Source organism: Nannobrachium achirus (assembly GCF_963921795.1).
Source record: "Nannobrachium achirus genome assembly, chromosome: 17".
Lineage (NCBI taxonomy): Eukaryota > Metazoa > Chordata > Actinopteri > Myctophiformes > Myctophidae > Nannobrachium > Nannobrachium achirus.
The window spans coordinates 46398905-46417522 of NC_137824.1; the positions used below are offsets into that span (position 1 = coordinate 46398905).

Here is an 18618-nt window from a genome sequence, read left to right on the forward strand (position 1 = left end):
GTTTTTCCTCATACTTAGGTACATAAATCTCCACTTCAGTTGCACCCACATACACCAAACCTTCCAGTTTTATTCTTATCTATATCCTGAAGATATTTACAGAGGGGTCTGTTGATATATCATTCATAGCCTGATTTACATCCCATTTTATCACAAAAAACATGGCGAAAATGGGTTTTTTATGACTGTTGACACTATTTTATGATTTATGGAGTGATAAAAAGAGATATCTAAAATCCCCTCTGTAATTTGTTTGGTCTCTAATATGTCAAGAAAGGGAAACAATAGTTTTGAACCTGGCATTATCCAATCTTCAGATTTATGTACCTGAAAAGTATGCAAATTAGGCATTATTAGCGCATATAATGCCTCATTTGCATATCTAAACATAATTTCAGAAAACTTGTAATTCAAAAATTCTTAGTCTTGATGTAAGTAATCAACTGGAAAAGTTTCATGGTTGTAGCTATTAGTTATTTTTTTTACCCTATTCACCTGTAGTGTCTCACCTTGCTACTAATATAGACTGAAGTAATTAAAGCGGGGCATGTTTGCATGGTTGGAATTATAACAGCTGAAATCAATAACATATCAGTATTCCGATATTAACCTGCAGTTGCCCCATGTATGCTGTAGATACTACACATCAGACCTGATGAGCCCCCCTTCTCGTCCGCCCCCAACAACAGCACAGAACAGCTTGATACCCCGCTATTCAATTAATCGGCCGGATCAATCAGGACTCCGCCAGTTCCGCGCTGGTTACCCTCTGCCACTCCCCGGCAGTCTGGGATGTTTTGCAGGAGCCTTTTATAGTCGCTCAGCGGATAATTAGAAATTTCAGGAGTGTATTCTATGCTCGGCGGGAGGGTCATTTAGACGTGTCTGGGGAGCGCGTCGAGAAGACGTCCACTGTCTTCCCGGTTGTTGTTTCTCTGTTGCTTTTTTCTCCCTGCACACACTGCGCGCACACAGGGGCGCAACACCAAATTCTGGCCCTGGGTACAAGGATTCACTGTGGGTCCCCCATGAATGTTAAAGCTATACTGTGTAAGTTGCTCAACTAGTGGTCAGTAGCGTCCACGTCTTTCGGCCGTTTTTCGCCGCAGACCGGGCCTCACACCCCCGCGTCACCCCCGCGTCTGCCTCCATCTCGCCGAGATCTATCTTTGGAGGGGTCCCTGGTTCCTGTGCGTTCAGGCATTCCGGAGAAACGGAGTGTTTCACCCGAGTATAGATAGAGACACACGGGCGCCTACAAATATGGCCGCCCTATTGTGATAGCTAGCGACCCCACTTCAAGATGCGCTGTGATTGGCCGGCAGTGTATAACCCTCGCTGTGATTGGCCGGTAGTGTATGATGACGTCATTTTGCCGGGAAATCCCGCCCCTGTCACTGCTAGAAGAAAATATATAAAGAGAAGGCTTCAGAAGCTGAAAATAACGGAGTGGGTGTTCTAAAACTTTAGCGATTTAAGAGTTAGGACAATTTTAAGATTTGTTTTATAAAAAAAGTTACATGGTATAACTTTAACTATTGAAAAATAGCAGATATACAAGCTCACAGCGCGGCACCGAGTGCCGCGCTGCGAGCTTGTAGATTGAAAATGTGTGCAAGAAACCTATGTTTCCATGTCAGTGGTGCTCAAACTTTTTCATGTCAAGGACCCCCAAGATGATATGTATTTGGTCACGGACCCCCCATCTATTTAGCTCCGGGGACACATTTTCACGACTTTTCGAAAATAGCACATCTACAAGCTCGCAGCGCGGCACTCGGTGCAGCGCTGTGAGCTTGTATATCTGCTATTTTTCAATAGCTAAAGTTACTAGGGCCCCTCCACCTTGGGCCCTAGTAACTCAGTCCCACTTTCCCCCCCTTGTGACGCCCCTGCGTGCGCACACACACATACACAAACATACACAAACAAACCCTGCTGACCTCAGCGATTTAGTTTTTTGTATTAACACCCTCAATGCACCCACCTGTACACACACTTATTTACACGCACGCGCGCACACACACACACACACACACACACACACACACACACACACACACACACACACACACACACACACACACACACACACACACACACACACACACTGCGAGCTCAGCTCAGCAACCGTTAGTTCCACCTGAGGAAAAGTGGAGCATTCATCTATGTAGCAGGCCTGATGTGCTAGTCTTTGTTCGGGCCAAGTTCTGGCATCCTGCTGAGACTCAAATACCATTAGAGGTGCCAAGCGCTGCTTTTGACTGCTGTGCGGCTCTCTTCCCAAAATGCTTGGAGCAACACCGGCAATCACATTCACAGGCTGCTGACACCCAGGAATATTGTCCTCAGCGCGCGTGCGACCGGCTTTAGCCCCTGTTCCGCTCTCTGAAATCCAATATCTGTAGTGCTACTCCTGTTGCTGCCGTGAGCAGGGGAGGTTAACCCATATAGGCCAGAACACATTATGACGCAATATTTTATGCTTTAACTATTGAAAAATAGCAGATATACAAGCTCACAGCGCGGCACCGAGTGCCGCGCTGCAAGCTTGTAGATCTGCTATTTTTGAAAAATCGTGAAAATTAGAATTTTGACCCGATTCTATAAGTGTCTTTTGAATCCTTCTAAGGTTTTTTGAAAAACCTATGTTTCTATGTCAGCAATCTGGCCAGCCATCGTCAAAGAAAAGGTCCTTTTCACTTAACTGGAGCTCAGTTAGTCTGTTCTTGAGAGACTACTATGTCAGTGGTTCTCAAACCTTTTCATGTGAAGGACCCCCAAAATGATATTTATTTGGCCACGGACCCCCATCTCAAAATATCTAGTTCCAGGGACCACCCAGAAGCAAAATTTGAGTTACAAACCTTCACTTTAAAAATACACATTCAAAGATTTGCACACATTTTCACGACTTTTTCCAAAGTGCCGCGCTGTGAGCTTGTATATCTGCTATTTTTCACTGGTTAAAGCATTCAATCATTCCTAGGCCTAAATGGGTTAATGTGGCTCATTGGGCTGAGGCATTCGGCCCACCACCACCTGTACCAGATGCTAGTATAGTATTATCCATATTGATCATATTGATGCCCGCTCCCTTGATCTTAAATGGATAAAAAAAAGAAAAAAGCAATTAACTGTTTCTAGTCTTCCAGTTACTGCATCTTTCTGTTCACACGTCCACGATGGATACCTGACTAGACTGTTTAATGCCGTTGAAGAGAGCTGCAGCGCTGTACAGAGGATGCAATTGATTTCTTGTTGGTGAAAGTTTCTTAAATTTTCACAATTGATGTGCATCTGGAACATTAACGTTTACCAACAAATACATTTATGTTTTAGCGTGAAAACAAAGTTGTTACCAAAGGAGCTCATAACGTGCAATACTTCATTTGTAAAAATGTCCTATAATTGGGCAAGACATTTTATTAAGTCTACATCAATGATTCGCAACAGAGCGATTTGCAACTCTCAGCCACTTGCAACAGAATCGCAAAACTTGGTTTGCACCAATATAAAATTGGACAGTCCACACGAGAGTTGTAACGATATAAACAGCAGATGGTGCCTTCCCAAACTGGATAGTGACAGACACAGGAGAGGAGCAGAGATAGTTTACCATTTCCATAGCACGTCAACCTAGATGATATTGTATATTTATTATATTTATTAAAATATGAATTTGTTATACGCTCTCCTTTCTCTTTCTCCCATTCACACGCTCTATTTTTGTCTCCCCTCTCGTCAGGTGCATGCTGTATTTTTTTTATTTTTAAAGACTGACTCATGCTGTGTGTGTGTGTGTGTGTGTGTGTGCGCGTGTGCGTGTGTGTGTGTGTGTGTGTGTGTGTGTGTGTGTGTGTGTGTGTGTGTGTCTAGATGACTGTGAGCAACGTGCTAGTGATCAGAAATGTATTTGGACTTGTTGCTTGCTATTAGACATGTTGAATCACTTGCGACTCAATGAGCCAGCTCGCGAATCATTGATGTGAACCGGCCTTTAGGGCTTTGGCTGGATCTAAAGTTATCAGACATACAGTAGAAAATGTGACATCATTGCTAACCAATAACCATTTAAGACTATAATTTATTTAAATTTACTCTAATTAAACCTTTTTTCATCATAAGGTTCTCTTACAGCTTCTTCAGGTCCATGGTCATATTATTTTACACCAGGCACTGCGTATTGAATTATCGTGACCTTTGCGTATTGTTAAACCCCCGCTACTCGGTATTCTCATTAACGCCGTCTCTTTGAAGACTCCATGCATGTTCCTATACCACAATTAGAGGCTCCCCTTGGTTTTCCACTTTTGACCTTTTGGATTCCAACTTCATATGGTACGATCCACTTTGATGCCTGTGGGCCACTGGCCCACACCGTGAGGTCAAGAGAATGTGAAAGCAGTCGGCATTATCAACCTTTTAACCCATTTAGGCCTAGGATTATTGACTGCTTTAACTATCGAAAAATAGCAGATATACAAGCTCACAGCGCTGCGAGCTTGTAGATCTGCTATTTTTGAAAAATCATGATTTTTCTTTGCAAGTCTTTGAATATATCTATTTAAAAGCGAACATTTGTAACTCAAATATTTGCTTCTGGGGGGTCCCTGGAACAACATATTTTGAGATGGGGGTCCTTGGCTAAATACCTGTAATTTTGGGGGTCCTTGACATGAAAAAGTTTGAGAACAACATGATTTAGAAGAAGGATTTAGAAGTCAGGTCAAAGATCGGGTCAAAGATATACAAAGACTTGCACACATTTTCACGATTTTTCAAAAATAGCAGATCTACAAGCTCGCAGCGCGGCACTCGGTGCCGCGCTGTGAGCTTGTATATCTGCTATTTTTCAATGGTTAAGGCATAAAATAGTGGTTAAAGTGGTTAAAATCTAACGCGACTTGGGCGCGTTCCAGGTATTTCAGAGTTAAAGGGAGAAACCAGACAGTGTACATGCTACTGCTATGACCTATATGGCGAGATAAGCCTTTTTATGAACAGTTTTTTATCGTGAAACCGCGCACACCAGAAGTCCACGACCTGTAACAAACAAGACATAGCAAAATAGAGCCTGTAAATATACAGTAGCCTGCTGTAATTGAATTTTTATTCAAGCTTGATGTACTCCCCTCTGGCCAAACCGACGCTTCACCCTGGGAAGGCTCACACTCACCTCTCCCGTGTCTTGCACTTTTATTCTCGGTGGAGTCGCACACTTGTGTGACGTTGCGTTGGCGTGGTGACCTCTGCCCTCACCTTTGTGGCTGTAGGGGAAAGTGTTGGGAAGGGCATAGCCTTTCAAACATGTGGACAAAAGAACAAAACAAACTGTAAAGGACACACGGATTGCTAGAGGTTTTACTTTATTAAATGGCTGTACTTTTTCCACCACTGGCTTGGTTGCAGTTGAGAACCATTTCTCACTGAGCAGCAAGCCACAAGTAGAATGTTGTACTGATTGAGCGACATTCTCTTTGCTTTTAATGTAATATAATAATATAAATTATTTATATTGCCCATGAAAACGAGCTTTCGACGATACAGAGCTCTGCAACCAGTCATCTAATGGAATAATGTAAAACAAAAAAAACAAGAGCCAACGCAACACAGGGCCTGTTCTATCAGTCAGACAGAGAGATTGACGATGTGTCAGCCGCCGTACTGAAAGAGTGGAGTGAGTCAGTTCCTGCAGCCGCTGATGCACACAAGTCTCTTGTCTTGGTGCTGTACTGACAGTTCCCTTGCCAAGTGTGTCTGCGGGAATCTGATCAACTCACTGCGCTGTGAACACTTCCCTTTTCCACATTGTTTTCCTTTATGCTTCGTGTCTCTGTCTCTGTGATGTATAACTGTTTGCACATCCTAGACGCAGTGGTTTTCAAACTTCTTTCTTTGCCTTCAGTACGTACTTCCTTTCCCTGATTTCTGAATACAAGTATCCCCTTTACCCATACTACAACATTTGGCTTACAAAACTGCAAGGGAGAACCATAGCTATGGCATATCATCGCTGTCCGGCAGAAACCGCCACACCGTCTCCTATGAGTGACTTTGTCCATGTACTGTATATGTCTGTCCGTAGCATGAGCTGCAAAATACCGTGGTGACCAAGTGGCTCTGGGCATAAAAGGGATTGTATGTACTGTATGATGTCAGATTTCATAGACGTCATAGAACTTTCACATAACGAACAACTGAGTAAGCATGTTTGGGGTCTCGTATCTCCATGTACATGGATCTCCATATATGGGGATCAGGGATCTCCATATATGGGTAACTGGTCCGATATACAGTACATCACTGGCCAGATGGCCAAGACATGGCGACATGTTCACCCTTAGGCGTCTTACTGGTAATTTTAAAAATAGTGAAATACCTGATCTACAAGCTCACAGCGCCTTGCGGTAGATCTGCTATTTTCACTGGCTTTGTGCACCAGTCTTGTATGGTGAAGCGGAGCTTTAAGTAAGCCTTGCCGAGCCATGAGGCCCATAGATCAGGAGCCTATCTCCTGATTCTGTAGCGTGAGGCAGCTTGATGTACAAGTACCCCTAATCCAACCCTCGATGCTGAGTGCCAAACAGGAGGCACTGGGTCCCATTTCTTAGAGTATTTGGTATGACCGGGTTTCGAACCCTGACCTCCCAGTATCAGGGCGGACACTTTAACCACAAGGCCACACATTTGAAACTTGGACATACTAAGTTTCTCTATTTATTTTTTATGATTTTCTTTCTCCCACACATTTGAAAAACGCTGTCCTAGGCCTCAGACACACATAAAAAGCCTATGCTTGCCCTGGCGGCAGGCAGGGGGAAGAGCAGGGTCCAATTCATTCCCTATGGAAATCACGTGGTTTTGAAGAAGCAACTTGCTTTATGGCTACTTCAGGGGAGAAGGGCAGCCTTAAAACAAGTTGCTTCTTCAAAACCATGTGTTTTCCACAGGGAATGAATTGAACGCTGCTCTTCCCCCCGCCTCCCCCAAGGTAAAGCATAGGTAACATGCTTTTTATGTGTGTCCGAGGCCCTATAGAGCAAGACACGCAACCCTTTACCTGCAGCACAGTGCAGCAGGAATGTGCCTTTGCTCCGTCAGACTCTGCTGAAGTCTTTGTGTTCCAGAGGAACCATGGCAAAAAACACACCCAATTAAAACACTGTGTCTAATGTGGGGACGATTGAAGTGCCACCATGCACTGTTTTGTTTAAGCTCTTGTTTTAATTACTCTGTAATACTTTGACTTATTATGTTTTCTGTGTACTAAGCTTGCAGCAAAGAAAGACGTTTTTAGGTCAACAAAATGAAGGCATTTTGTCTACATTTTGAAATGCTGGATACCGACTTGATTGGGCTATTCCTTGAATTCCTTGACAGCGTGACGTACGTGTGTAAGCATCAGCACATCACCGACCGACGTGTTCATGTGTGAAAACATGCTTGCGGACTACACCGTGAAAATGATCCTACATATTTTACGTTTCATAGCACTTAACACAACTGAAACATAATTGCATCAAACCAGCAGAAATAATACACGTTAAAAATTGCCTCGCTAAGACAGACCATGAATTTTTCATTTTGCCTGCGGAATATACATGATTGTGGAAAGTAACACAATTTGGTGGCACTTAACTGGGGGATTATAACCATCCATATTACATGAACAAGTTCTCTCACAAGTTAATGAAATCCTTGGATGCATGCCTACGTTTAGGAGAGGTGGTTGATAAGGGGGCGATCGTATCTCAGGGGGTGCACTATTGATGTACGGTGGAACAAGTACCCTGAGGTCCTGTTTTAAGAATGAGCAGGAAGGGACCATCCGTTTTAGCCACCTCTACGGTGCAAATGTTGCCACTCTTCTTCCAAGCGGAGGAAATTAGTGACAAAGCTGAACACGAGCCCTAGTTTCCCCATGTATTCTGGGCATGTCATAACAGGCGAACAATCTGTAAAGATAGGCAAACATGGGCGCTCAGGTGACGCAGGGGTGAAGTTTTTTTTGTTTGTTTGTTTGCTGCACGTACTGTACTCCCAATGGGCTGGGGGCGACACCTGTTTAGAGGACAATGTTGAACTGGAGGAGTTGGATGGAAGCACCACGTCCTCCCGGAGGGGGCTCCTCACTGTGGCAAGCAGTTGGAGGAATTCATACCACACCTGGGGGACTATGGCCAACTGAAGTATAGGTTTCAGAGGTTGAGCCCTATTTAAAGAAATTACTTTTTTTTATTATAATTTTCTTTATTTGAAAAATGCAGTTGACACTTAAATGGTTTCCTGTTGAAATAAGCTTAGTCTTTTCATGGATCTCCTTTTAGTAGACCTTGTACCAGTGAACTGTACCGTCATGAATCTGTACATTTTCCTATGCAAACTTCTAATAAAGCCTTCAATCAATCAATCAATCAATCAATTTTTTTTTTTACATTCTGTATTATCATAATTCCTTAGTTGCTCTGAAAAACATGTTAGTTACAAAACTTCAGTTCAACTATTATTTCAAAGATTTTACACCTATAAAGACATGGCCAAGTTAGGGACACCAGAAGTTAAGGACACCAGAAGATAAAAATAGTGGAATATTGTAGTTGCTGGTCTTGCACAGACAACAGATCAAGAAAGGCTATGGATCAGGTCTAAGCTGTCTAAAGGTCAGAATATCTATCGATGAACAGAACTGTACATCTCATGCACACACCTTGTCGCAGACACGGTGTGTGATCCATACATACAATCTTCTCAGAATCTTATTACAAACGCGCCGCTGTGTAATTACACAGGGGTGCCTCTTGACGAATATCGGTTCCATTTCCTGCTCTCGCACAACAGGAATGACATTACTGCCATGACTAGGGAACACGAACAAAGACTGTGGAGTCTGTTTATACCATGTTCCCTCAACCATGTCGCTTTCCTTTCTTTCCCTGTTGTCCCAGTCTCTCATTCGTTACTTTCACCGTCCTTACTTCCTTCCAACATGCAAATGTGAACTGTGAGTCAGTTGTTTGTTTGTTGGTTTAACCCATTTAGGCCTAGAAATGATTGACTGCTTTAACCAGTGAAAAATAGCAGATATACAAGCTCACAGCGCGGCACCGAGTGCCGCGCTGCGAGCTTGTAGATCTGCTATTTTTGAAAAAAGTCGTGAAAATGTGTGCAAATCTTTGAATATATGTATTTTCAAAGCGAACGTTTGTAACTCAAATTTTGCCTCTGGGTGGTCCCTGGAACTAGATATTTTGAGATGGGGGTCCGTGGCCAAATACATATCATTTTGGGGGTCCTTAACATGAAAAGATTTGAGTACCACTGACATAGTAGTCTCTAAAGAACAGACTAACTGAGCTCCAGTTAAATGAAAAGGACCTTTTCTTTGACGATGGCTGGCCAGATTGTTGACATACAAACATAGTTTTTTCAAAAAATCTTAGAAGGATTCAAAAGACACTTATGTAATCGGGTCAAAAATCTTATTTTCACGATTTTTCAAAAATAGCAGATCTACAAGCTCGCAGCGCGGCACTCGGTGCCGCGCTGTGAGCTTGTGTATCTGCTATTTTTCAATAGTTAAAGCATAAAATATTGCGTCATAATGTGTTCAGGCCTAAATGGGTTAATTTATACATTTATTAATTTGGTATCTGGACCTAATCCTACTGTGTTCCTCATGAAAGGGAACTATGACAGCGGAGAAGGCATACGGCAAACAGACTAACAGACAAATTTGCAATATTATCCCGTTGTGTTGATTAACAAATCAGATCATTATTGCGCTGTACAGTGAATGCTAATTTCAGTTGCAAATTGGGCCTTCTAATGAATTCGGAATAATGACGAAGCTGGCTGGTGTTGTATTTGTAACGCTCGCTAATTTGATCACAGATCAGAGGAAATACCTCACCTCAACTCCACAGCTGCCTCGGGCTCCTACATATCATTCCTAATGGAGGGTCTCCTCCAACTCACACAGTCAATACAAATGACTTTAATATGCACACCATTATTGTGCCGCATCATTGTCAAAAAGGCGGGATAAATCATTGACTTATGGCCATTTAACCCATTCAGAACGGGTACACATTATGTGTATCATTATTTTATGCTTTAACTATTGAAAAATAGCAGATATACAAGCTCACAGCGCGGCACCGAGTGCCGCGCTGCGAGCTTGTAGATCTACTATTTTTGAAAAAAACGTGAAAATTAGAATATTGACCTGATTCTATAAGTGTCTTTTGAATCCTTCTAAGGTTTTTGGAAAAACCTATGTTTCGATGTCAGCAATCTGGCCAGCCATCGTCAAAGAAAAGGTCCTTTTCACTTAAATGGAGCTCAGTCAGTCTGTTCTTGAGAGACTACTATGTCAGTGGTTCTCAAACCTTTTCACGTGAAGAACCCCCAAAATGATATTTATTTGGCCACGGACCCCCATCTTAAAATATCTAGTTCCAGGGACCACCCAGAAGCCAAATTTGAGATACAAACGTTCGCTTTGAAAATATATATATTCAAAGATTTGCACACATTTTCACGACTTTTTCCAAAAAATAGCAGATCTACAAGCTCGCAGCGCGGCACTCGGTGCCGCGCTGTGAGCTTGTATATCTGCTATTTTTCCACTGGTTAAAGCATTCAATAATTCTAGGCCTGAATGGGTTAATGGCACAAATTGCTCCATGCATTTTGTATTATTGACAGTCAGGCGCCCGAAAACAAGTAACGCTAATGATATAATGTGCCTGTGATCAGGCTGTCCCTCCCACCCGAGCCTTCCTCGCCTTCCCCTCTCTCTCTCTCTCTCTCTCTCTCTCTCTCTCTCTCTCTCTCTCTCTCTCTCTCTCTCTCTCTCTCTCTCTCTCTCTCTCTCGCAGCACAGACAAACTGGCTCATCTGCGCTGGATCATTTGCTGTCTCCTGATACGATGTGGTTTATAGCCAATTATCTCCCGCAATCCATTATCGATTACACTGTTATCTTTCTCGCATTGCTTAACCCATTTAGGCCTACAATTATTGAATGCTTTAACTATTGAAAAATAGCAGATATACAAGCTCACAGCGTGGCACCGAGTGCCGCGCTGTGAGCTTGTAGATCTGCTATTTTTGAAAAATCGTGAAAACGTGTGCAAATGTTTCAATATGTATTTTCCAAAGCAAACTTTTGTGACTCAAATCTCTGCTTCTGGGGGGTCCCTGGAACAACATATTTTGAGATGGGGGTCCGCGGCCAAATAAATGTAATTTTGGGGAAGGAAGGAAGGATTTAAAAGTCGGGTCAAAGATCGGGTCAAAGATATTCAAAGACTTGCACACATTTTCACGATTTTTCAAAAATCGCAGATCTACAAGCTCGCAGCGCGGCACTCGGTGCCGCGCTGTGAGCTTGTATATCTGTGATTTTTTTTAATAGTTAAAACATAAAATAATGGTTAAAGTGGTTAAAATCTAACGCGACTCGGGCGCGTTCCAGGTATTTGAGTGTTAATCTTTTTTGGCGCAGGAATACAGCGGCTCACTTAGGGGGGCCCTGGATGCATGCGAGCTGCCTGGGCCACAGGAACACTAAGCCAAGATGGATGGCTGTTCATTTGCCAGTTAAACGGATATAGCGTTTGAACGAGATTTGAACCGTGGTAGCGTTTAGTATCGCGGAGCACAGGAGCGCACCGCTGCATGTAGATTTGCAGTTGCACCCCTCTCAATCAATGACAATTCTGTGTGTTTTTCACCCATCATGCATATCGTCATTGTCAGGTCAGGTAGAAACCCTGTAGCTCCCAAGTATGTTTTCTTTTTCGAAATGAAAGCCCTACTTCATCATACAAGAGTGTCGCACAAAAGTAGTGAAAATAGCAGATCTACAAGCACACAACGCCTCACACCGCGAGGCGTTGTGTGCTTGAAGATCGTCTATTTTCACTAGTTTAAATCATTTTTAAAATTATGAATACAAAAGGAACGGCTTTGGACATACTGTACAAGGTTTCCACCCGACAACGACGATATTATGTGATTGATTTAATCTGGGAAGACACCTGTAAACATTCAGTGTGTCGACCACACTTGGATAATGTGGGATATTTACTGAACATCGTGTCTTTTTCTCTCTAGCTGGGTGAACAACTTTGGCCATGAGGGCCTGGGCCTGCTGCTGGACAATCTGGAGAAGCTCCTTGAGAAGAAGCAGTGAGTCATCTCCTTCCAGCTCTCACCTATATATACCCCCAATATCTCCTTTTTAAAGGGATCCCTGGCTAATATGACAAATATGCCTTAATACATTATAATTGTCCTCTATAAATACAATGTAAAATTAAAAAACACCTTAAATATTTTATTTCTTCTAGAAATAGCTAATCTTTCACTCAATAGGGGAAATGCCCGTCGCAAGTTGATGATGTCATAAATGTAATTTGTGATCTATTCCTATGGAATTTATGGCATGTATGTGCAAATAAAAACAAACATAATACTTCCTATGGTTAATATGAGCATCAAATCAATATTTCAAATGTGTTTGTGTTTCCTTTTTTTGCACATGCATGCCATAAAAATGACACATGACATTTATGACATCATCAACTTGCGACAAGCATTTCCCCTATTGAGTGAAAGATTAGCTATTTCTAGAAGAAATAAAATATTTAAGGTGTATTAGCCAGGGATCCTTTTAAACACTGGATTTTATGTTCTGTAATGGCCTGATCTCCACTGCCTGTGTGTTTTTTGTATTGTTCCGCTTTGCAGACAGGAGAGTATTGATAAGAAGAACCAGCACAAATTGATCCAGTGTCTAAAGGCCTTCATGAACAATAAGGTTTGTACTGTGTGTTTCCAACGGACTTCCAACGTAAAAAAAAAAGACAGTAAAAAGTCTTATTGGGATGTTCCTTTTAGGCAGGGTGTTTAACTGTACTTGTACTGTACTACATTTCAATTGTATTGACTATACGTGTACTGTTCTCCATTTTTGTCTAATAAAAATAATCAATCAATCAATCAATGTGTGAATGGAGAACTTGGCCCGTTCTTGTGGAGAACTTGTTCTTATTGGAACCATTGGAAAGATCATTAAATAATTCAGGGGGTCTAGTCAGGTTGTAGAGTTTCTTAGTGAGTCCTCGCTACCCTGGCGTTGCTCAAATTCCTTACTGCGTATCAGATATTAGTCTGGACTCGCGAGCAGAATTTTAATTTCCAAGGGGTGGGTATAAAAAATGTCTCTGGACACGATTGGTTAGACCAGACCAATGCTGGGCCCTGATTGGTCCCACAGATTTTGGGGGAGAGGAAATGGAGTAAATGAGGAAATTGAGCGGGGCCAAACCCATATTCACCGAAGGCCATTTTTTTTGCACAGGCGGATTGGTCTGGTTCCAGGCTCAGTCCTCGCTACATAGTCTATCACTTTTAAAGGTTTTAGAAGTGTAACGCTTTTTTTTCCCCCCTGAGGGGGGACACCGGTCAATGAAGTATATATACATAGGGTTTAAGTGGTTAAAAGGTCATCGTCGTAGAAGAACACAGTCAATTTTAACACTGAGAGTAAAAGATGGAAGTGTCTGGTTTTTTACACACTCATTTATATACTAACACTCAGGATTTGAGTGTGTGCTGGTTGCCCGTGGACTGTGCAGGCTCTTGACAAGTGTGGTAATGGGACAGTAAAGCTAATTTACCATTTTGAGCCCGTCGTCCCCCCTCTCCCTCTTTTAATTATTCTTTTTTTGGGAATGGCTGGCTCATTTCTCAAAAAGTAGCACGTTTCGACGAGGATAGATGAACTATTGATGTTTCTACCCTTTTCCTCAATCCCCACACGTGGTCATCTCTAGCCGGCGATTGCGTCGCGCAGAGATTCAACGCTAGCGGAGACTATATAAGTATTTGTCCCTGTAGCCCTGTCCTGAATTGGATTAATTCATCACCGTCTCCCATTCCCATGGCCTCATTGTCCCTCCTTAAAAGAGAATTAAGGCTAACTATAACTTGCATTAGTGTGTTTTTTTTGTATAATTTCTTTTTTTTTTACTTGAAGTAAAATGTATCCACCAATGCAAATGCTCTCATTAATTCATACCCGGTGGGATTGTTTTTTTCTCTGTCTCTCCCTCTGTTCCATTGAATCCATTCCTGGCAGTATGGACTCCAAAGGATCCTGGAGAATGAGCGCAGCCTGCTGCTCCTGGCCCAGGCCATCGACCCCAAGCAGACCAGCATGATGACGGAGATCGTCAAGATCCTGTCTGCCGTGTGCATCATCGGGGAGGAGAACATGTGAGTCCAGTCAGTTTTATGTGGCCACACCCACCAGTTCATTAAGTATTTGGGGGTTGACCCATCTGAAGTTAGCCACAGCCACAGTGTTGGTTGAATGGTAAAAGGGGAGGGAATGATTATATGATGTCATTTTATCTGTGTTTTTGGATCTGCACTATTTACCCACAAGGTGTCAGCCTCCAGGAAGAAACCCCAAATACAAAGGGAATACATCAGTGCTCATAACAACCACACCAGAGGGTCTAATGAAGTACTGTCAACCTCATAGACACATGAAAACCAGAAAAAGTACAAAACTATGTTACCCGCCTCTCAGCCATACGTCATATACTTCTTTATGTCAAATGGCAAAAAATAGCCGATCTACAAGCTCACAATGCTTCGCATCGTGATACGCCGTTATAGCACGTCGATCTGATATGTTTTTTTTTCTTAAAAAATATGTATACAGTATATCCATATCTTTCACAACATTTTTATCCACAATTTTCAAACCCATTTTTCACCCAGTGTCAATTGTCTAATGTGATCCTGGGCGCTACACTTCCTCTGCCAACCTGGGTAGAGCAATGGACTGACCTCATGCTTCTATGCATGAGAAGTCAAAGCAGCTGCTTTTCACCTGACAGGGGGGAGTTTCCCCTGTTGGAAGTAGTGTGTGGACGGAAAACATTATTTCAAACAGTTCCTTTCCCCTCCATCAGGCGCCTTAGCTAGCCAGGGGGAGGCGGTATAGAGACCAGGATTACTGCATGTTTTTTTTTGTGAGGGTATCTACCCTAGGAGACACGGGGAGAACAGAGAAAGGCCCCTTTACCAACCCCACCTAGGGTATAGGCACTGATGACGTAGAGGAGAAAACACGCCCCCAGCGCAAAGCGAACCCAGGACCTTCTAGCTGTGACGCGACATCGCTACTGACTGCGCCACTGTGTCCCCTACACCAGGGGTTCCCAAACTGTTTTGGCTCGGGGCACCCCTATAAATATTTTTTATATTTATAGCATATTTTAGTGATTATGTTGCGAGGAAAACAACATAATAGCCATTTTGGTTGGAACCGACTCAAAATAACTTTGTACTTCCAAGTTTAAAATTATACAAAATATATTTTTAAGTGTCCAAATAAATTCAAAATATTATCAAATTATCTCGTGGCACCCCTGGACTGCCCGTCACCCCAGGGTGCCCTGTCACCCACTTTGAAAACTCCTGCCCTACACACACACACACACACACTTCTTATTAAAGTGGCCCACGCACCGTACAAGACAACGTTTTAAGCTGTGTCCTTAAAATAAAGACTCTGTCAGGGAGCAGTTACTGTCCATTGAAATTCAAATCACGGTCTAGCACGGATGGCACATCTATGTTTGTGCAGCAAAACACAGATGACATGGAAGAAAAACACGAACAGACATCAAAGTAACAGCTAGAAAAGAGAACGGAAAACGGCAGTCCCAGCAACATAGAGAGAACACATTCTTAAGGTTGCGTGGTTATTCGCTGGGGGGAAAAACTAAAACACACAATTTGTCAACTTAGCATGTGCTGCTTAACCTCAAAATGATCAGACAGAAAAGCATCACCACTCCTACCTTTAGGCAACAGAATTGCACCTGTGTGGCAAGAGTCTTCCAGTGGTGTAAAGCATCTTAGTGCAATTATATACCAAAGCACTGGACGAAAGTCGAAAATAGACGTTATAAACGCGTCTATTTTCAAACAGCCTCAGTATAAAATAGGACTTAAATGGTTAATGATCAGTAATTATAATCCAATAACATTATAGCCTATATATGGTTCTGAAATTGGCGCGCTGCATAACAAATGAGTACTTTTGCTTTTGTGATTTAAACATTTTGAACACAGGACTTTTTGCGACTGTCAGGTCGCATTTACTCTCAAAACCTCCACCGGCTGTCTGTTGGTTTAACTTAGCCCCGTCCCCTCCTCTGATTGGCCAAAACTTTATTTGGCTTTACTCATCAACCGTTTGTCGTACAAACTTGTGGGTGGAACCAATGCCACTTACAGGCCTCTTTGTGTATAATGTGACCCGGTCGCTTATCTCCCGATTAGGGAGTCTTACTGGTACTTATGAATTGTAAAATGGTGTATTTTTAGTGCCTTTATCCAAGGCGCTTTACAATGATTGTGCATTACATTCATCCCTTCACACACACATTCATACGCCGATGGTGGAGGAAACCATGCAAGGCCCCAACCTGCTCATCGGGAGCATTTAGGGGTTCAGTGTCTTGCTCAAGGACACTTCCACACTAGTCCCTGGGGGAGCCCGGGACCGAACTGGGAACCTTCTGTTTCCCAAGCAGCCACTCTACCCCCTGAACCACTGCAGCCCCTAAAGTTCTCAAGTAATTGTAGCAAATTATTGGTAACAAGTGCATTTGTAATGCATTGCAACGTGCTTAGAAGTTATACATGTGTTTTAAATGTTTTATAGTCGTGTATGACAACTTATACATTTTTTTACGTATTACTGTATATGCTGGTCATAATACATTACCAGTAAGACTCCCTCGGAAGATAAGCGACCGTCAGGTTTTTATGCTGGAGATAAGAGTAGGGCCAAAAGTGTGACATGACGTGGAACAGCACATTATAACTGCCATAACTTATTCAGTTATAAAAATGACTTTGTTCTAATTTTGTTATGCACAATGATAAGATTATAACAAATGTCTAATGTGTCTAATAATGCCATATAAGTGCATTATGCACATTATGCAGTGCACTGTATACCCGACCTTACCAAAGTGATTCTACATTGCATTATTGCATTACTTTTACTCTTTGGTGGGAAAAAATACTCTCATTTTTTACATAAATAAAAGTTATAACACTGCAATGTAGAAATACTCTGATAAAAGTAAAAGTCCCGAATTAAAAAAATATATATATTGAGAAAAGTACAAAAGTATTTACATCAAACAATACCAAATATTGAAAGTACTCATTATGCAGAGTTTTCAAAATTTGTATAAAATGTATTAAAATCTTTTGAAAATAGCTTATCTAAGCTCAATGTGTCGCATCGCGAAACACTTTGAGCTTGTAGATCGGCTATTTTCAAATGGCCGAAATGTACTGTAAATAGGGCTGAAGTGGTTAATGTATGTATGTTTTGTAATAATAATCAAAATCTACAAAGTAACTAGTATCTAATTTGTGTGGAGTAAAAGTACAGTAATTTGCCCCTGAGATGTAGTGGAAGGACTCGAGTAAAGTAATAATACCTTTTAATACATTTTACCTAAGTACAGTACATACAGTATATCGTCATTGTCAGGTGGAAACCTTGTATGTCCAAAACCGTTTTGCATTTATCATTTTAAAAATCAAACCCAAGTTTGAAGTGAGCGGTGGTGTGTGTGTGTGTGTGTGTGTGTGTGTGTGTGTGTGTGTGTGTGTGTGTGTGTGTGTGTGTGTGTGTGTGTGTGTGTGTGTGTGTGTGTGTGTGTGTGTGTGTGTGTGTGTGTGTGTGTGTGTGTGTGTGTGTGTGTGCGTGCGTGCGTTCTTCTCCTCTCTCCAAAACAAAACACTGTGTGTGTGTGTGTGTGTGGGGGGGGGGGGCATGCGCCCATGTGTGTGAGAGTGTGAGCCATACTTGCTCACTCAGGCCACCACTGCTATTGCAGTTGATGCTCAGGGCAGGCTAGACTCAACAGCACCTCTCTGGTCACCCAGGGGTACTGAGGCTACACCAGAGGCTACATACAGACACACACACATACACGGATACATACACGGATACACACACGGCCACGCTATGGAGACGGTGTGACCACCGCTTAAAAATGAGATAAACTAGTGAAAACAGCCGATCTACAAATGTGTGCTTGTAGATCTGCTGTTTTCACTACTTTTGTGCGACGGCCTTGTCTGATGAAGCAGGGCTTTACTTTGCGAAAGAACGTACAAATTTGAAACTTGGAGATACGAGGTTTCTGCTCGACAGTGACGATATGCAATTAGTTACTTCCCACCACTGCTGCAAAATGGGCCTGAATCTAGTGAATACTACATAGTGCATTCATATGATCCTGTTTGGTCTGTGTAATGTGTTGAAGTGCTGAGTCTAGTTTGCAACGGACACACAGCCCGCCTGACAGATTATAAATTGAATCCAGGGTTGCGCTTTTCCTTCTCCCCCCCCCCCCCCTTTTTTTTTTTTTTATTGTGTCTCCAGGGCTGGACTGGAATAACAATGACACTTCAAAGTTAGTCTGTATATGCTGGTAAAAGAAAAAAAAAACATAAACAAAGCCACAAATAGCACAAATAGCATGAGAGCCAAGTTCA

General features: G+C 42.3%; 1 protein-coding gene across 1 annotated transcript in view; it reads left to right on the plus strand.

Moving 5' to 3' along the window:
• diaph2 (diaphanous-related formin 2) overlaps window positions 1–18618 on the plus strand; it is a 765099-nt gene that overhangs the window by 207113 nt on the left and 539368 nt on the right. The window contains exons 8-10 of the mRNA XM_080745541.1: window positions 12124–12198; window positions 12760–12829; window positions 14153–14289. Of these exons, the coding sequence (XP_080601667.1) occupies window positions 12124–12198; window positions 12760–12829; window positions 14153–14289 (282 nt within the window). The remainder of the gene's footprint in view (window positions 1–12123; window positions 12199–12759; window positions 12830–14152; window positions 14290–18618) is intronic.